Source organism: Marmota flaviventris, chromosome 13 (assembly GCF_047511675.1).
Source record: "Marmota flaviventris isolate mMarFla1 chromosome 13, mMarFla1.hap1, whole genome shotgun sequence".
NCBI classification, from domain to species: domain Eukaryota; kingdom Metazoa; phylum Chordata; class Mammalia; order Rodentia; family Sciuridae; genus Marmota; species Marmota flaviventris.
Genome location: NC_092510.1, coordinates 84222824 through 84240387, shown reverse-complemented (window position 1 = coordinate 84240387; position 17564 = coordinate 84222824). Strand labels below are relative to the sequence as shown.

Here is a 17564-nt window from a genome sequence, read left to right as displayed (position 1 = left end):
CCCCTGCCCCGCCCCTAGGCTCGCTGACCAATCCTCGTGCAGAACTTCGGAACCCCGCCCCCTTTGCGGGCAGGAGAGGCCTCACGTCGTGCCAGCGCGAAGCCCTCATTTGCCTTTGCTCCACCCTTTCCAGAATCCAGTCTGCTCGCCGCAGAGCAACCGGGCGAGTTTGCCCTGCCGGAAAAAAGCGCGCCACCGCGGCATTTTACGACGTCGGCGGTGACAGGCCCTGGGAACTTCCGGCTTTCTCCCCACCGCCTGGAGAAGGCGAACGCGATGTTCGGTGCCGGGGATGAGGACGACACCGACTTCCTCTCGCCTAGTGGCGGGTGAGTGACTGAGAAGCACGGGCCATAAGGCATGGCTGACAGAGACCGGCGGATGGTTGGAGGGGTCGATCTCTTCTCAGGCCTCTTTCCAACTTCCGGGTCCAGACCCCGACCGCATTCCGGTGCTTACACTCCTCAGAATCTTGGGCAGGGCTCGCAACTGCGAGGAGTCTGTGGATCTGGGTTCTGGAGCTGGCATCTCCCTTGACACGCAGTATGACTCTGGGGTTCCCCTTCTGTTCCCTGGGTCAAAATTTCTCTGAAGTGGGGTGATTGCTGATGAGTCTGCCTGCCTCCGAGTTTTTAGAGGAGTCAGCTGGGGCCACACGAGAGTTTCTCTTCTAAAACCATGGATGAGGCGGTGACACTTTAGAACCAGGACTGGTGGGTCGGCCCCAGCATTCTTCAAGGCCTAGATCGGATGTCACCTTTTTGGTACTTTCCCTCTCCCATCACCCCGGGCAGAATAAAATACTTTCTATTCCTCATTCGTCCGACCAGGCTTGTATTTGCATGCGAACCTAGTAGATTATAAACCCTGGTAGGACAGGGACAGCTTATATTGTTCGTTTTAACTAGAGCTCAGCACGGGACCTTGCACATAGTAAATGATCAGTGAGTGTCTTTTGAATAATAGCTGTGAAATTGCACTCTGTAAACCGTGAAGTTTAAAACCATTGTGAGAGGCTGCGGTTGTTAACCCCTGTCCTCAAACATTATGTATACCATCGTCGTTTTCAATAATTAGTTTAGGGTTTTCGTTTGTATTGGGTTAGTGTGTTTTCTCTTGTGTTGTATTAAGACGCCTTGACTGCCAGTCTCTGATGTTTGCATAGCCTTTCTTTGACCATCTTCATTACAAATGTTGTGCATCCTGAAGAATGATGAGCACATTAACATATGCCCCTTGTTCTACTAAATGGGAAGAGGTTACAGAGATGATTAAGTTGCTGTACCGACCCTCAAGTTGCTGTTGCAGAGTTTAACACATAAATAACCATAAGATGACTGACTATCTTTTGGACTCTTTGTGGACACCCACTGACTAGTAATGTATTACCTATCGTTCTTTTTTATATATACCTTTATTTTATTTATTTAGTCTTATGTAGTGCTGAGGTTTGAACCCAGGGCTTTGCACATGCTAGGTGAGCACTCTACTACTGAACCACAGCCCTGCACTCTACTGCTGAACCACAGCCCCAGCCCCTCTTTTTTTTTGACTCACTACTTTGTTTTACCCCTGCTGTCATTTTAGATGGCCTGCATCCACTTAATTCCATTTTGAGTAATTTCAGATGCTCAGTTACTTTAAATTGTGCTTTGGTTCCTTTCTTCCCTATCTGACTCAGAACATTCACTAAAATCACCATGCAGTCCAGTTTCCCTGCTGCTGTTGGTTGTGTAGTTAGCCTTTTGAATTAATATATTTTTATACGAACCTAGTTTGTGGGTGGCTGTATATTAGACATTTTCAAAGCATACTGTAAATTCACATTCTCCACTATGCAAAAGTATCTGGAAAAGTCTGCAAAGGAATGTTCATACTCCCATCTCTCATGAGTCAAGCAGTCCACTGCTGATTGAAAATTACAAGAGTAGACATGATGGTCATGTGCCCTTTTCTGGATTCCTGGCCCAAGATAAGTTCTTGGTGATTCGACTATTCTGCTTTCCTGTATGGGCTTATCATGAACCTGAGACACTCAATTCTAGGCACATGATTGTGCTCCTAGACACATATATCAGCTAATTTAATGATAAGAAACTTATTAAGAAAGTTAATCTGATAATTTATTTTTGTTCCCAGCAACAACCAGGAAAATAAAATAAAATTTAAGATTGAGAATAGGGCTGGGCATGGTGGCACACACCTACCAGTGACTTGGGAGGTTGAGGCAGGAGGATCACAAGTTCTAGACTAACTTAGCAAGACCCTAAGTAACTTAGCAAGACTGTCTTAAAATAAAAGATAAAAAGGCTGGGAATGTAGCTCTATCATAGAGTACCTCTGGGTTCCTTCCCCAGTATCAAAAAGAAGAGAAAAAATTTGAGACTAGGGAAAGGTTCATCAGCATTCTCTGATTTAGCTATTCCTCCTTTAGTTTCTCTAAGGAAGTAGAACATATGACAATGAACACTGCTTTTCAGTTCCCTTTTTATAACTGATTTACTGCAAATATACTTGTTCATTTAAGTTTCAGGTCTATTTACTTAACTCTCTGACTTGATTCTATTTAGGACATTCAAACCTATTAGAAGTAGGAATATTAGTGCCAAGGATGACCATCTAGATGACTGATAATCTCTTTTTTAAGTTTCTGGGCCTCTTAAAGTACATGGTTAAGCTAGAAAGAGTAATCAGGAGATATGGTTTTTTTTTTTTTTGTTTTTTGTCTTAGCCCTTTCTCCACCACTATGACTTTGAAAATAAGGAAGTATGTGTGATTGCCTATTAATTGAATAATAGTTGGTTCAGCTAATATAATTGGGAATAAGATGCAGTTCCTACCCCTAAGAAATTTCATTTTAGTAGTAGAATAAAATCAATGTAGTAATAATAATCACAAAGCTGTTTTTGTTTTGTTTTTGAGATAGGGTCTCACTATGTTGCCCCAGCTGAAACCTCTGGGCTCAAGTGATCCTCCTGTCTCAGCCTCCCGAGTAGCTGGAATTATAGGCATGAGCCACCATACCTGGCTTTTTTCAAAGCATCTTTAAGGAATACATTTGTTTTATATTTTATTAGAGATATGTGTAGGCAAATCTGATTAGCATTAGTAATGATAAATCATTCCTTTTAGGAATGTGACTTAAGTCAAGTCACCATTCTTGTCCCTGCATACCCTAATTTATTAAATAATGAGGTTTGCCTCAGATGATCCTTTGAGATTTTTCCTAGTTCTATTGTTTTGTATTTATGCTAATGTCAATTTATACTTAGAGATTTGTGCATCAATCAAGACTTCTCTGTTCTGTATGATAATATCTGATTGAATTGGCATTTTGAGGTAGAAGGATATGTGTTCACAAGTATATAAAACATTGTGTGTTTATTTAGTGCCAGGTACTGTACCAAGGAATACATAAACACACATTATCATATTTAGTCATTGTTGCCTATGAGGTAGTTTTAACAGTTATACCCATTTTACAGATGGGAACAGCTCAGAGAGATAAGTTGCCTAAGGTGGCACTGTTATTAATGGAGCCTGGCTTGAAATCAGGCAGGTGTATTTCACCAGATCTGCCCATGTGATATTATCATTATTGTATAAGTAGATGTTTGATGTCACAATTCATTAAAGAAGTACTTTACTAACAAAAAGAATCCCTGTTTATTAAAATATTGATATAGCATAAATGATGTATTTTTGTTTTAAAGAGAATAGCAAACAAATATGAAACTAAGGTGAGGTAAGGACCTTGGCAACTAAAGCACTGGCTAACTTTTATTTTTAAAATATTAACACCATAATGACTTTTTTATCAATTATTAACATAGATAATCAAGTCTAGAATTAGCAAGCCCATTCTTTCTAACATGGTCAGGTAGATTGTGTACACTTGAGAACATCTTACAAGTAGAAAAATATAGTAAGTCTCAGAAACTATCTTCCTAAGAATGTATATAGTCCATTTTTAAAATAGTAATAGTAAATGAAATTAATCTGTAAGCTAATTAGTTTGACTTGGCCGTTATATTGATTTTACAATCATCATTTGACTGGCTTTTAAGATATTTATGGAAACACAGTTTACCTGTGACACATCTGTCTTGCCTTTGAAAAAGAAGAATATGTAGACCATAAACTCCTTGAAAACAGAATCCAGTTTTCAATGAAGATTATATAAAATAGAAAGGTGAGTTGTAAAAAAAAATCCAGTTTTGCTCACCGATGTATTCCTACAACATTTCTTTCTTTTTTTTTTTTTGTACTGGGGATTGAAGCCAGGGATGCTTTACTTTTTTTTTTTTAGGCAAGGTCTTGCTAGGTTGCGTAGAGCCTCACTAAGTTGCTGAGGCTGGCCTTGAACTTGCAATCCTTATGCCTCAGCCTCCTGAGTTGCTAGGGTTACAAATGTGTATCACCATTCATATTCTCTCTCTCTCTCTCTCTCTCTCTCTCTCACTTATTCTTTCTCTCTCCCTCCCTTTCTCCTCTCTCCCTCTCTTTGTGGTGCAGATGCTCTACTGCTGAACTACATCCCCAGCCTAATATGTATTTCTGGCATGAATGAAGTATAGAGAATTATGGGAGCTTCCAGGAGGATCATCTAACCTAGATTAGGGGCATCTTCCAGGGGAAAAGAGGAACAGGAAGAAAGTTTCAGATAGAGAGATCACCATGTCCAAAGGCTGGAGATTAAAAGGATCTTGCCTTGGGGGTTTGGCTTAGTGGTACAATGCTTACCTAGCATTTGTGAGGTTCTGGGTGTGATCCCAGTACCACCCAAAATATATTTTGTTTCATATTGAGAAACTAAAAGTTTCTTGGGGTAGGTATAGCACACAGGTGGAGATAAGAAATGATCAGGTGGGAAGCTGAGAAATAAGAAGAGGTGAGGCCTTAACAGCCTTGTAAAACTGTCTTGTGGAGTTTGGGTTTTATCTTGGTAATATTGAGGTGTCATTGAGGGTTTTCAGGAGGAAGGAGACTTGGTCAAATTTGGTTTTTAGAAAGATCATTGTGGGTGCAGTGGTGATAATGGATAAGAAGCGATAAAACCAAGGCAGAGAGGTGACTCAAGAGGTGTTGCAGAAAATGAAGCTTGCTACCTGTGATGTTGGCCTGAATAGAAAAGTGGCAGTGAGGATGGGGAACAGTGAATGGCTTTAAGAAGCATTTGGGAAATAAAATCAAACGGAGTTGGAGATTGGGCATGACCATGACGATTGGGCAGAAAAAATCAAAGATTATGGTCAGGTTTTCATTTTGGTTGGGGATGTTTACAGAAAAGCGTTAACATACCAGGCCAGAGATTATAATACTTAGAAAGTCCTGCTTACAAAGTTGGTACTTGTCTGGTATCTGGGAATTTCCTGGTAACAATTCCTCATACTGATATGAAGTGTTAATAAAGTGGTAAGAGTGTCTCACTGTGCCTAAACTTTTGTACAAATAATATGATTTATACTGAACATCTGCTTTTGTTCTGTGAATCTGGAGTTTTGGTACATGCTAGGCAGAGGTTGTCTGTATGATTTGACCCCAATAAAAATCTTGGGCATTGAGTCTTTAATAAGCTTCCTTTATAAATCATCCTTTACACCGTTGTTGTAACTCATTGCTGGAGTTAAGTCTTGTGTCACTTCACTTACCGAGGGAAGATTTTTAGAAGCTTGTGCCAGATTTCCTCTGGACTTCGACATCTGTACCTTTTACTTTTTCTGATTTCTCTGGTTTTTTTTTGGTGCTGGGGATCAGGGGTACTTTACCACTGAACTAAGTCCCCAGCTCTATTTATTTTTTGAGACAGGCTCTCATTAAGTTGTTTAGGGCCTTGCTAAGTGGCTGAGGCTGGTTTCACATTTGTGATCCTTCTACCTCAGCCTCCAGAGTCATTGGGATTACAGGCATGTGCCACCATGCCTGGCCACTGTGTATCCTTTCAATGTATAGATATTAGTCATGAGTTGAGCTATACGCCAAGTCAAGTGAGTCCTAGTGAATCGTTGAACCCACAATGGTCTTGGGGCCCAAGAGGAAGAATAGGTTTTTTTGGGGCAATGGAGATGGGAGGACATGAGCTCTGGGCTGGACTTGTGTCTGGGTTGCTTGTGGTATATCTGTGTTTTCCAATTCTCAGGAGCAAATTCTGGACTGGGGATACAGATTTGAGCTTATCAGTATTAGGATAGCCTTTGATACCAAGGTAAATAAAAGAGATTCCCAAGGGAGAGAGTTTAAAACCTTGGGGACATGGACATTTAAAGAACAGACAAAGGAACAGGTGGCAAGAAAGTTAAATGAGAGTCAGAGCCATGGGAAGAAAACAAGAGAGGGATCCCATTAGCATTTATTGATGTCTTATTAGGACCTGTCCTTCCTTCCATTCCTGTAGGTATCTCCAAAGAAGTGATGGGAAGAGATTGTTTGTAGAACAAATTTGTGGACTGTATAAAAAGGTAGCATGAGGTCAAATAAGATAAGCACTGATAAACTGCATTTGATAATTAGAGGCTGTCAGTGAGTGACCTTAGTAAGATCTGTTTCAGTAGAAATTGGAGACATAAGATACCTGAAAGAGATGAACAAAGAATGGTCCTCCATGCTAGATGGAATGATAGGAGAGATTATGTCTGCTGGTGAGTTTGTATTACAGTTTCATTACATCTTATCAACTAGCTAAAAGAGGAGGGGGAGTAATTAGTAGAGTGACAAGAAATTATGTTTTTTTGCTTGAGCAAGAATTTACAGTTCAAATAAACACAGCAGCTGGACTAATTTCAGTTTTTAGATGGAGAAACTGGGGCACAAGAAGAAGAAACAAACCCAAGTCTTATCGATGGACAGGGTCAGCTGATGTTTTCTGAGTACAATTACACTTGATTACAGCTGCAACTTCCAATATTGAATGGTTGGGAGGTATTTGTTCAGGTTGGAGGTGAGCAGCTTTAATAATGACTCCAAGTTTGGGATATGTCAAATGAAATTTCATTTTTATTTTCTACTAACAGTGCCAGACTGGCCTCTCTTTTTGGACTGGATCAGGTTGCTGCTGGCCATGGAAATGAATTCTTCCAGTATACAGCTCCAAAGCAGCCTAAGAAAGGCCCGGGAACAGCAGCAATAGGTAAGTTAAGAGGCATTTTCATTGTGCCTTAACAGGTTAGAGTCATAAGCAGCCTTGCAAAAGCCACTTGCCTGGTGGTTCATCCTTGACCTTCTGGCTAAGCCACTCTACTGATGGATGCATCTTTAAACTCTGGGATTCTGAGTTCCAGTGGCTAGATAGTGTGCTCTTTGTTGGGAACTAGTGGAGAAGGTCAGTGGCAAGCTCTTCTGTCCCATATGCACACCACCCCATGTGCATGCCGCCCTCCAAAACTGCCCAAGGTACTCTAGTAGGCACTGTTCAGTGTTTCAGTGAGAAAGAAGAACTGCTTGATACTTCTTGCACTTGAGTGGGTTAACTGTGTGCTGACTGAATTTTTCCTAACTAGATGGTGACAAGCATTGCAGTAAGTCCTATTCTTTTATCAGGATGGACACAGGAAGCATTTGTTGAATGCACATCTGCTGGACAAAAGGAGAGAACTGGGGACTAATATTTCTAAGATGTCTGTTATGTGTCTGGCCTCAGGTGCTTTACATAGGTTGTCTTATTTCATTCTTGCAGCGATTCTGTGAAGTAGGTGACATAACCAGATTATAGAGGCTCAAAGAGGTTTAGGAATTTGATCAAGGTCAGTACTTAGTAAGTGACAAGAGTTGAAATTTGAACCCTGATCTAACTAACTCAGTAGCTTTTATTCCTTCCTTTACACTTTGCTGTCTTTGTATAAGAACCCAAGTAGGAATAAGGGATTGATAGTAATGATCCTAAGTAGAGCAAATGGTTAGGGACATTGAATGAAACACTTGTTGAATGAAGATTAAAGAAAGTATTGAGTGCCTTTTACATGTTAAGTACTATGCTGACGTAAAAATGTGGATGTGTAACCGATGTGATTCTGCAACTTGTATTTGGGGCAAAAATGGGAGTTCATAACCCACTTGAATCAAATGTATGAAAGATGATATGTCATGAGCTTTGTAATGTTTTGAACAACCAATAAAAAAAAAAAAGTACTATGCTGGCACTGAAGATATTTATCAGGGTGTTTAGAGTTGAGTTGCGGCAATAGATCCCATATGTATGGCCCATGTAAAAGGAAGGAACAAACTATTTTGTTTTCTTTACTCTGTACTTTCTACTCACTCACAGCATCTGTCTATGATGCTAATTGTGTGCAGGGTTTTCCCCATACACTGAGAAACTTTCTGACTGACACCAACTCTTTAGTTATGTGGTTTAAACCCAGGGCATGGTTCATGCTAAGCACTGGCTCTACCACTGAGCTGCATCCCCAGCCACAATTTCCAATTTTAGAACATAAGTGTTACTCTATAGCACTTTGTGAAGTTAAGTAATGGGTATGATTTAAATTACCCCAAATTTCCTACCCCAGAAGGAAGAAAAAGGGAAACAACTTAGTTTTTTTTTTTTTTTAAATTAATTTATTATTTTTGTGTTACTGGGGATTGAACCCAGGGCACTGTATATGCTAGGCAAGTTCTCCACCACTAAGCTACATCCAAAACCTGAGAAATATCTATTTTTATATATTATAGCTGTCAAAATATTTGATGAAGAAAATCAAGTAGAGGCAATAGGACCATGCTTGCTAGACAGTGCTTCTGTGCAGCTCAAAGACTTGTTTATGGTTTGTGGCTTGGGAGTTGGAGTCATGAGTTCTACTCCAAGGCTTGTTGCTGTCTTTGTGGAAGGCACTTAAATGCTTACAGCCTTTTGCCTCACCCCGAGACTGGGTCATGGGATTACCTTGTGGATCAAATGAGGATATGAATGCATTATAACACTAACTGGGTATAAAGAAGAATTTTAAAGCTAGTTTAATGGTTAAAATCAGTTTCAAGCAAGAAATGATTGACAACTTCGTTTTGTTCATCTTCAGGAAATCAGGCAACACCAAAAACAGCACCAACCACAGCGGGCACTTCCACAGTACTGGTTGCAACAGCAGTCCATGCATATCGATAGTAAGTAGCTGAGAAGAGAAATTCTCTTAAGTTTGGTGGAGGAGAGGGGACTACAATTAAGCTCTGCTGTCTTTTCTCAGAAAGCCTCTATTTATTGCAAACTACTTACTCAGCCCTTCCACAGACTAAGTATCAGTAACACTTTTAACATTTCAGTTGGAGATTTCTGACCATAAAACATACAGAGCCATTATTTCATCTCTTGTCTTTAAGAAATGCTCATAGGGGCTGGGGATATGGCTCAAGCGGTAGCGCGCTTGCCTGGCATGCATGCGGCCCGGGTTCGATCCTCAGCACCACATACAAACAAAGATGTTGTGTCCGCCAAAAACTAAATAAATAAATAAATTCATTCTCTCTCTCTCTCTCTTTAAAAAAAAAAAAAAGAAATGCTCATAACCAATAACTGCCTTTTCAAGTTCTCAGAGAAAGCCACTGCACTGAGATATCATGAATAATAGATATTTAAAGAGTAAAGAAGTTATGTTAGGGCTTTAAATTATAAACTGCCCACCTCTGTCCCTTCCTAAAGGTTGAATGACTAGACTCCCCCTTTTAGATGACTGAGTGAAAGTTGGTTCTGTATAGTTCAGAAGAGTATTAATATCTCTTGTTTTTTTTTATTGTTTACTTCAATAGCACAAATGGTCAGTATGTAAAGCAGGGCAAATTTGGTGCTGCAGTCCTGGGGAACCACACAGCCAGAGAGGTAAGAACACTATATGTCTCATGCATATTCAAGTGCTTCAAATAATACCAGTGAGCTGATTTTTTTTTTTTTTTTTAAATCTGGGAGCAGACATGTCCAAGTGTCTCATGTGTCAGAATGATTGCTGAATTTGAATGTAAGCGTATAATATTAGGATATAACAAATGAACATAGTTTGCTTGCTGTTATGAGTTAAAACAGGTTCAACCACTCAAAAGCTTTACTGTAGACATCTTTGTGAAATGGTCCTAGCTTAAGAATTTGGAGGGTTTTAGAGTAAACTATTATCACGGACATCCTTTTGTTGTGTACTGAACTTTATAATATTACTTCAAGCAGCATATCTTTATGCTTTTGTTAATGACCAATGTTTATCTTTTGAAAATTTGAAAACAAGATTGGGCAGTTGCTCACAGTATAATAGTAGTTTGGGTCAAAAAGCAGAAGTAGCTACAAGCCCTGAGACTCATTTTTTTGTATGGGTTGAATCTATCTATAAAAACTACTCCAGAAGATTTTGAACATTGTTGAGATAAATATAGGAAATTATAGAATTTCAGAGGTCCAGAGAACATGGACTCCATGTTCCTCAGAGACTTTCAGGCAAGGAGATAAAATTACTTGTCCAGGGTCACTAATGTAATGGATAACATTGTCTTACAAACAAACAAAAAACTTAATTGTGCAAAACTTGAAACTCATTAAAAAAGTAGATCTTGGATATTGAACTCCAAGGTAATTATTATTAATAGTTATTAGTCTTTTTTGTTTATCTATAACCACATGCTCTCCTCTTTTTCCCACTCAGATTATTTTGAACAAATATCAACAAACAATTTTAGCTGCAAATACTTTAGTATATATCACTGAAAGATGAGCTATTTAAAAATAAAACTATTATGCCATTATCATGCCTTAAAAAAAAAAGCAGACAATAATTTCTCAGTCTCATTCCCTGCTAGTTAGTGTACAAATTTCCTCTCTCTGCTTTTTTAAAAAAATAATTTGTTGAATCTGGATCTAATAAGGTTATACATTGCAATTGGTTGCTGTATCCCTTAAATAGTTTATACTCCCATCAGGAGGAAATAATGATCATTTCTCATTTTTATATTACCAGCCATCAATGATTATTATCTAGATCTGTCAATTCATTAGGAGGTGCCATTTGGATTTCAAAAATGTAGTGGGACTTCACTATACCTTACCACCAGATAGGATATAGCGGATCTCTGCAACAAGTACAAAGAAGTACATGAATTGCAAAAGTTGTACTTCAGAATTCATTGGAGTACTATGAAAATGTTGAAGCCTAGATGAACTAAAATTTCAGAAAAGGAAGAGCCAATGAGATAACTCTGTTTCTTTGCCTTGAGATTTTTGCAAGTTTTAGGTGTAGATTAGGTAGTAGGCATGGAGAAAAGAGAAATTGGAAAAATTAGAGGATTTCCAAACACCAGATTGTTTTTTTCTTTCATGGGACATTTGCAAAGTACTGGGATGGTGTAGAAGTCCAGGGGCTGAACCAGAAATATAGAGGGAAACTTTTGAGTCTTGTAGTTTTGTAGGAAATAAACTCTGTGTGCTCTCTCTCTCTCTCTCTCTCTCTTTCTTTATCTCTCTCTGTATCTCATTCCTTGGTATCCATGGGCGATTTGTTCTAGGACCCCCCCCTGCAGATACCAAAATCTGCATGATCAAATTCCCTATTGTCCTAGGACTGTATTTGGATTTAACCTGTGAATATTCTCCTATAGTATACATACTTTAAACCATCATGAGCTTATTTACAACACCTAATATAATGTAAATGCAAAATAAATAGTTATTATATTGTTTAGATAATATGATTTTAAAAGTCTGTACGTGTTCAGTGTGGACAAAATTTTTTCACCAAATATTTTTAATCTACATTCTGTTAAATCCATGGATATAGAACTGACAGATACTGAGAGCCAACTGTATTTGTATGTTAATGTATCTATATCTATCTATATGCATATAAAATAGAATTTGCTATTTAACTATATTAAGTACATAATTCAGTGGCATTAATTCTACTCACAATATTGAGCAACCATCACCACTATCTCTTTCCAATTTTTCCTAATCCCCAACAGAAACTTAAACCATTAAGCAATAACTCTATCTCCATTTCCCTCATTCCTCCATAATTTCTGATCTACATCCTATTTGTATGAATTTGCCTTATACCTTATGTAAGTGGAATCATACAATATTTGTTCTTTTGTGATTGACTTCTTTCATTTAGCACAATATCCTCAAGGTTCATCCACATTGCAGTATGTGTCAGTACATCATTCCTTTTCATGGCTGAATAATGTATCAGTTGAGGAACACTGGATTATCTCTGTCTTTGGCTATTGTGAATAATGGGGCAATGAATATTGACACACAAGTACATGTTTGAGTTCCTATTTTCAGTTCTTTTGGGTATATAAACATATTTCAGAGATTATGGGTTTGAAGGTTTGGTTCCAGAGCACTACAATAGAGCAAATGACTCAATAAAGTGAGTCACATGAGGGTTTTCTGTTGTTGTTGCTGTTGTTTGTTCAATTCTTATTAAGGTTATGCTCACACTATACTGTAATCTATTAAGTATGCAATAACATTATGTCTAGAAAATGTTCATACCTTAACTAAAAATACTAAAATAGCTAATGATCTTCTGAGCCTTTAGCAAGTCGTAATTTTTTTTGCTGGTGGAGAATTTTCCCTCAGTGTTGTTGACTGCTGACTGGTCAGGGTGGTAGCTGTTGAAAGTTGTGATGGTTATGGCAATTTCTTAAAATAAGACAGTGAAGCTTTCTTTTATGAAAGAATTCTGTAAATTGCAAAGCTGTTTGATAATATTTTATCCACAGAACTTCTTTAAAAATTGAGGTTAGTCTTCTCAAACCTGGCTGCTGTCTTATCAGCTAAGGTTATATTATCTAAATCCTTTGTTTTCATTTGAACAAGGGTAGAGTCCATCTAAAGAAGCCTCTTTCTTTTTCTTTTCTTTTTGGTACCTAAGATTGAACATGGGGCACTCGGCCAATGAGCCACATCCCCAGCCCTTTTTTGTGTTTTATTTAGATAGGGTCTCACTGAATTGCTTAGCACCTCGTTTTTGCTGAGGCTGGTTTTAAACTTGTGATCCTCCTGCCTCAGACTCCTGAGCTGCTGGGTTTACAGGCCGGTGCCACTGCGCCCAGCAGAAGCCTCTTCCTTTGCTCATTCATAGGAAACAGTTCTCATCTGTTAAAAGTTTTATCATGAGATTATAGCAACTCAGTCACATTGTCAGGCTATACTTTAATTCTTACTATTTGCACCACATTTGCAATTACTTCCTTGACTAAAGTCTGGAACTTCTCAAAGTCATTCCTGCATGCAGTGGAGAGTTATAGTTTCTCTACATCCTTGCCAATATCTTGTTATTTATTTTTTATTTTTGCCATTCTAGTAGGTGCAAAGTAGTATTTTATTGTGCATTAAATTATTATTGTTTTTTAATGCTGGGGATTGAGCCCAGGGCCTTGTACATGCTAAATGCATACTCTACCCATGAACTATACCCCCAACCCCTATGTAGAAATCTGTATCCAAAAAAATACCCTTTAAAAATAAAGACAAGATAAGTTTTCCAACAAAAGCTAAGTGAATTTGTTGTCCACAGATTTGTATTATAAGAAACATTAAAGGAAGCTGTGTAGGTTGAAAGAAATGAATGTCTGTGCACTCCAGATGACATGGGGAATGTTCACAGAAGCACTCTTCACAGAAGCTTCTGACTGGAAGCGACTTAAAATGAAACAGGAGAAAGGATGAATATATTATGGTATATTCATAAAAGAGAATGCTACATGACAATAAAAGAGAGCCAAGGTCTGGTACAAGAAGTAACAAGGCTTAATCTTAACTTGTGAGCAGAAGCAGCAAGACAAGAGTACACTCTAGAATCCCATTCATATGTGTTTAAGAATAGCAAAATTAATCAGTGATAGAAGTCAGAGTAGTGGTTACTTCAGGGTAGGGATTATTAAGAGGAAGTGTCATAATGGCACTTCTAGGATATTGGAAATATTTTCTCCCCCACCCCAATCCGATTGGTCATCACATGGGCATATATATGTGTAAAAATTCATTGAGTTGTACATTTAAGATTTGTACAATTTACTATTATGTTTTAAGCAATCAGTTACTTACCTCTTAGTCATTCCTTGTATGAATGAAAACACCAACAAAGATTCTTTATTATAGTTAAAGAGTAAGGCCAAAATGAGAAGATATAAACTGACTAATGAGAAGATATAATTTAAAATCTAAACCTTTAAGAGATGAACAGAGTTTTGAGTTTTGTAGGTATATAAGGCATAACCCTATGTCTTACATAGCATTATGTATTATGTATTATGTTTTATATTGCTCGTTAACTTCTGTTTTCTTTTTTCTGCCCATTTTGCTTAAATACAGTATAAGATTCTTCTTTATATCAGTCAGCAACAACCAGTTACTGTTGCTAGAATTCATCTGAACTTTGAGCTAATGGTAAGACATCCCCCATACTGGAATCCTTAGCTCCTTTGGGATAGGTTTGCAGGAAGGATGAGTGTGGGTACCTGGTAGAAATTAGATCTACTGCTTTAGCCCTGAACATCCGTAACAGAGCCTTTCAGAAAGGTCTCTTGGCTTCCTTCTGGAATGGGGGCTGAGGAATGGTGGATGGAGGGTGGGAAGGAAGAAGAAAGGTCCCTGATTCCTCCCTTTGGGTTTATCTAAGTTGAATCCTTCTCTATGAGTTTATGCAGTCAGACTTTCCTACCATGCAGCTTGTGGTTGAATTATCTTAATATTTCTCATTTCCCAGGTTCGCCCCAATAACTATAGCACCTTTTATGATGACCAGCGACAAAACTGGTCCATCATGTTTGAGTCGGAAAAGGCTGCTGTGGAGTTCAATAAACAGGTGATATTATATTACTCTTTCCTGTGCAAAGCCAGAGTGTTAGTTTGGGGTCTGCCTTAATTCTAGGTTCACATATGTAAACCTGTAACTGCTGTCTTGCTAGTGACAAGCATAAGAAACCCACTAAAATTGTCACTTCAGCTTATTGTATTTTAGGAAAATCATAGCAATACTTACTGAAATTGCCTGATGAGTCTTTTTAAGATAAAAAAAAGGCTAAATATGTAAGCTTACTTAATTAAAACATTTTTGCTACATAAATTATCTTAAGGAATAAATACAAATCTTAAACAATGTTTTATTATTGCATATTCATCATAGAAAATGTAGAAAAGCATTTAAAAAAATCATTCATAATCTCACTACCCTAAGTAACTACTATTAACATTATGTCGTTTCCTCTTTATATATGCCTAATATACATAGTAGATGTACTTCTTTAAGAGTTCCATATTTTGCTTATTTTATTTAGCAGTATGTAAAGTATCATTTCCCACCTCATGAAAAAATTGTTTAGAAACATTATTGAAGCTGCAAAATATGGATATTGTCTGCATATGGTTTAAATGTGTCCGTCCCTCCAGAAAACATATATTGAAACTTAACCACCAAAGTGTTGGTATTAGGAGGCGGGGCCTTTAGGAAGTGGGATCTTTGGGAGGTGACTAGGTTATGAGAGCTCTGTAGTCATGAATGGGATTAATGCTCTTGTTACAGAGGCTGCGGTGATCTGCCTCCTCCTTCTGAATCAAGATACTGTCTTAGGCAATTTGGGCTACTATAACAAAGTACCGTAGACTGGATGGCTTTATGAACAGAAGAAAATTATTTCTAATGACTGTGGAGGCTGGAAGTACAAGATCAGGGTCTCAATATGGTTGGGTTTTGGTGGGCCCTTTTCTGAGTTGCAATTTGCTGTAAAAAGGGGAGTTTTTTGGGGTCTCTTGCCCATTTTTTTCCTCTTATTTCTTTCTTTCTTTTTCTTTTTTTGGAGGTACTAGAGTTTGGGGATTGAACTCTGGGGCATTCTACCATTGAGCTACATCCTCAGCCCTTTTTATTTTGAGACAGGGTCTCATTAAGTTGCTGAGCCTAGCCTCATACTTGTGATCCTCCTGCCTCAGTCTTTGGGATTACAGGTGTGTGCCACCCCATTTGGCTCTGGACTCTCTTTCATAATGGCTCTTAACCCATTTATAAGGGCTCTAATTTCATGACTTAATCACCTTCTGAAGGTCCCATCTCCTAATACTGTTACATTGGGGGTTAGGATTTCAACAAATGAATTTTGGGAGGACACAGACGTTTAGTACATACTAGATGCTTCTGAATTTACTTCACCATTTCCTTGCTTTTAGGAAGTTAGATTGTTTTTAGCCTCTGAAATAAATCTATAATGTATTGTGAACATTTCTAAAATATAAGTCTGTATCCTCTTTTTCCCTCCATATTTCCAGAAGTGAATTATTGGGTCAAAACGACAAATTATTTTCAAATTCTGAACACACTCTAACACAGTGTTTCTCAGAAAGATTGTACTATTTCACATCCATCCCAGTTCTTTATGTCTTCAGTAGCATTTAGAATGATCTTTTTTCTTTTTTGTCTTAGTCACTTGATAGAGGATTATATCCTATCATTTTAGTTAGCATTTATCTGATTGCAATAATGAAACTTTTTAAAAGAAAATGAGTAGCAAGTTTATAATGTGTGATATATTAAAACATTGACTATAGAATAATTATTCACGAAGATGTGTCTGACTTCTCTGTTTAAGATTTATGCTAAGATAATACAGCCAGGCCTGTAAGTGGTGATGATTTGAGTTCTGGGAATACAACTTTGTTTTGTCTTTAGAAGTGCCTTTTGAAATTATTTAGAAACTCCCCTTTCTTTCATAGGTTCCTAATGCTGACATAGTAAATCAGTATAGTAATCACAACTAATGTTTATAGAGTACTTACTGTCATTTTCCGGGTGTGCTGCCAAGTACCCTACTTGTAACTCATTTCATTTTCATAACCATCCTATAAGTAGGCAAAGCTTTTTTTCTTTATTCTACAAAGGGTACTTTGGGCACATGGGGATTAAGTTATTTTGCCACAGCAGAGTTAAGAACTGACAGTACCTGGATTTGTAAGGTAATTGCTTAGGCACTTTGATTTTTGAAGAGATTACTGACTTTGGAATGCCATATTCTTAGGCATTTTGATTCCTGGCAAGATTACTGACTTTGGAATGGCTTACTTCTAAACATGCTAGTGGATGCAGCTGCTTGGAAAGAGAATTGGCAATAATGATTTAAATGAATACTTTATTGAGTTTAAACCAAACTCATGCTGCTATGATTTTTGTCTTGAAGGTGGGCATTGCCAAGTGCAATAGCACCTCTTCCTTGGATGCAGTGCTCACTCAGGACCTCATTGTGGCAGAGGGCCCTGCTGTGGAAGTTGGAGATTCTTTGGAAGTGGCTTATACTGGCTGGCTCTTTCAGAATCATGTGCTGGGCCAGGTAAGAGAATGTACCCTGCAAATTCTTTAGTAACTTAGGTAGTATGAGAGCTATTCATGTGGAAGGTATTAGTACTGTGAATTGCTAATACCTTCCACAAAAAGAAATCTTTCAGGAGCCCTGCTTTAGTCACTATAGCTGCTTTGGGGGCACATTCATGAAATGATGTGTAAAATCTGCTCAGTGCCACTTTCTTCTACACAGGTCAGTACAAACCAGTTTCTCAAGTATTATTTTTGCCAGTTGTTCATGTGTGTCTTGTCCTCCCACA

At 38.1% G+C, this 17564-nt stretch overlaps 1 protein-coding gene across 2 annotated transcripts in view; it reads left to right on the top strand.

Moving 5' to 3' along the window:
• The first annotated feature begins 197 nt into the window (after positions 1-197).
• Fkbp15 (FKBP prolyl isomerase family member 15) overlaps positions 198-17564 on the top strand; it is a 55947-nt gene continuing 38580 nt past the window's right edge. Inside the window, exons 1-7 of one of the 2 annotated variants that reach the window (XM_027949429.2) lie at positions 198-329; positions 7012-7127; positions 9013-9097; positions 9737-9806; positions 14289-14363; positions 14683-14781; positions 17144-17293. In XM_027949429.2, coding sequence (XP_027805230.2) covers positions 277-329; positions 7012-7127; positions 9013-9097; positions 9737-9806; positions 14289-14363; positions 14683-14781; positions 17144-17293 — 648 coding nt within the window. In that variant the 5' untranslated portion in view covers positions 198-276. The remainder of the gene's footprint in view (positions 330-7011; positions 7128-9012; positions 9098-9736; positions 9807-14288; positions 14364-14682; positions 14782-17143; positions 17294-17564) is intronic. The other variant, XM_027949428.2, reaches the window with a different exon arrangement.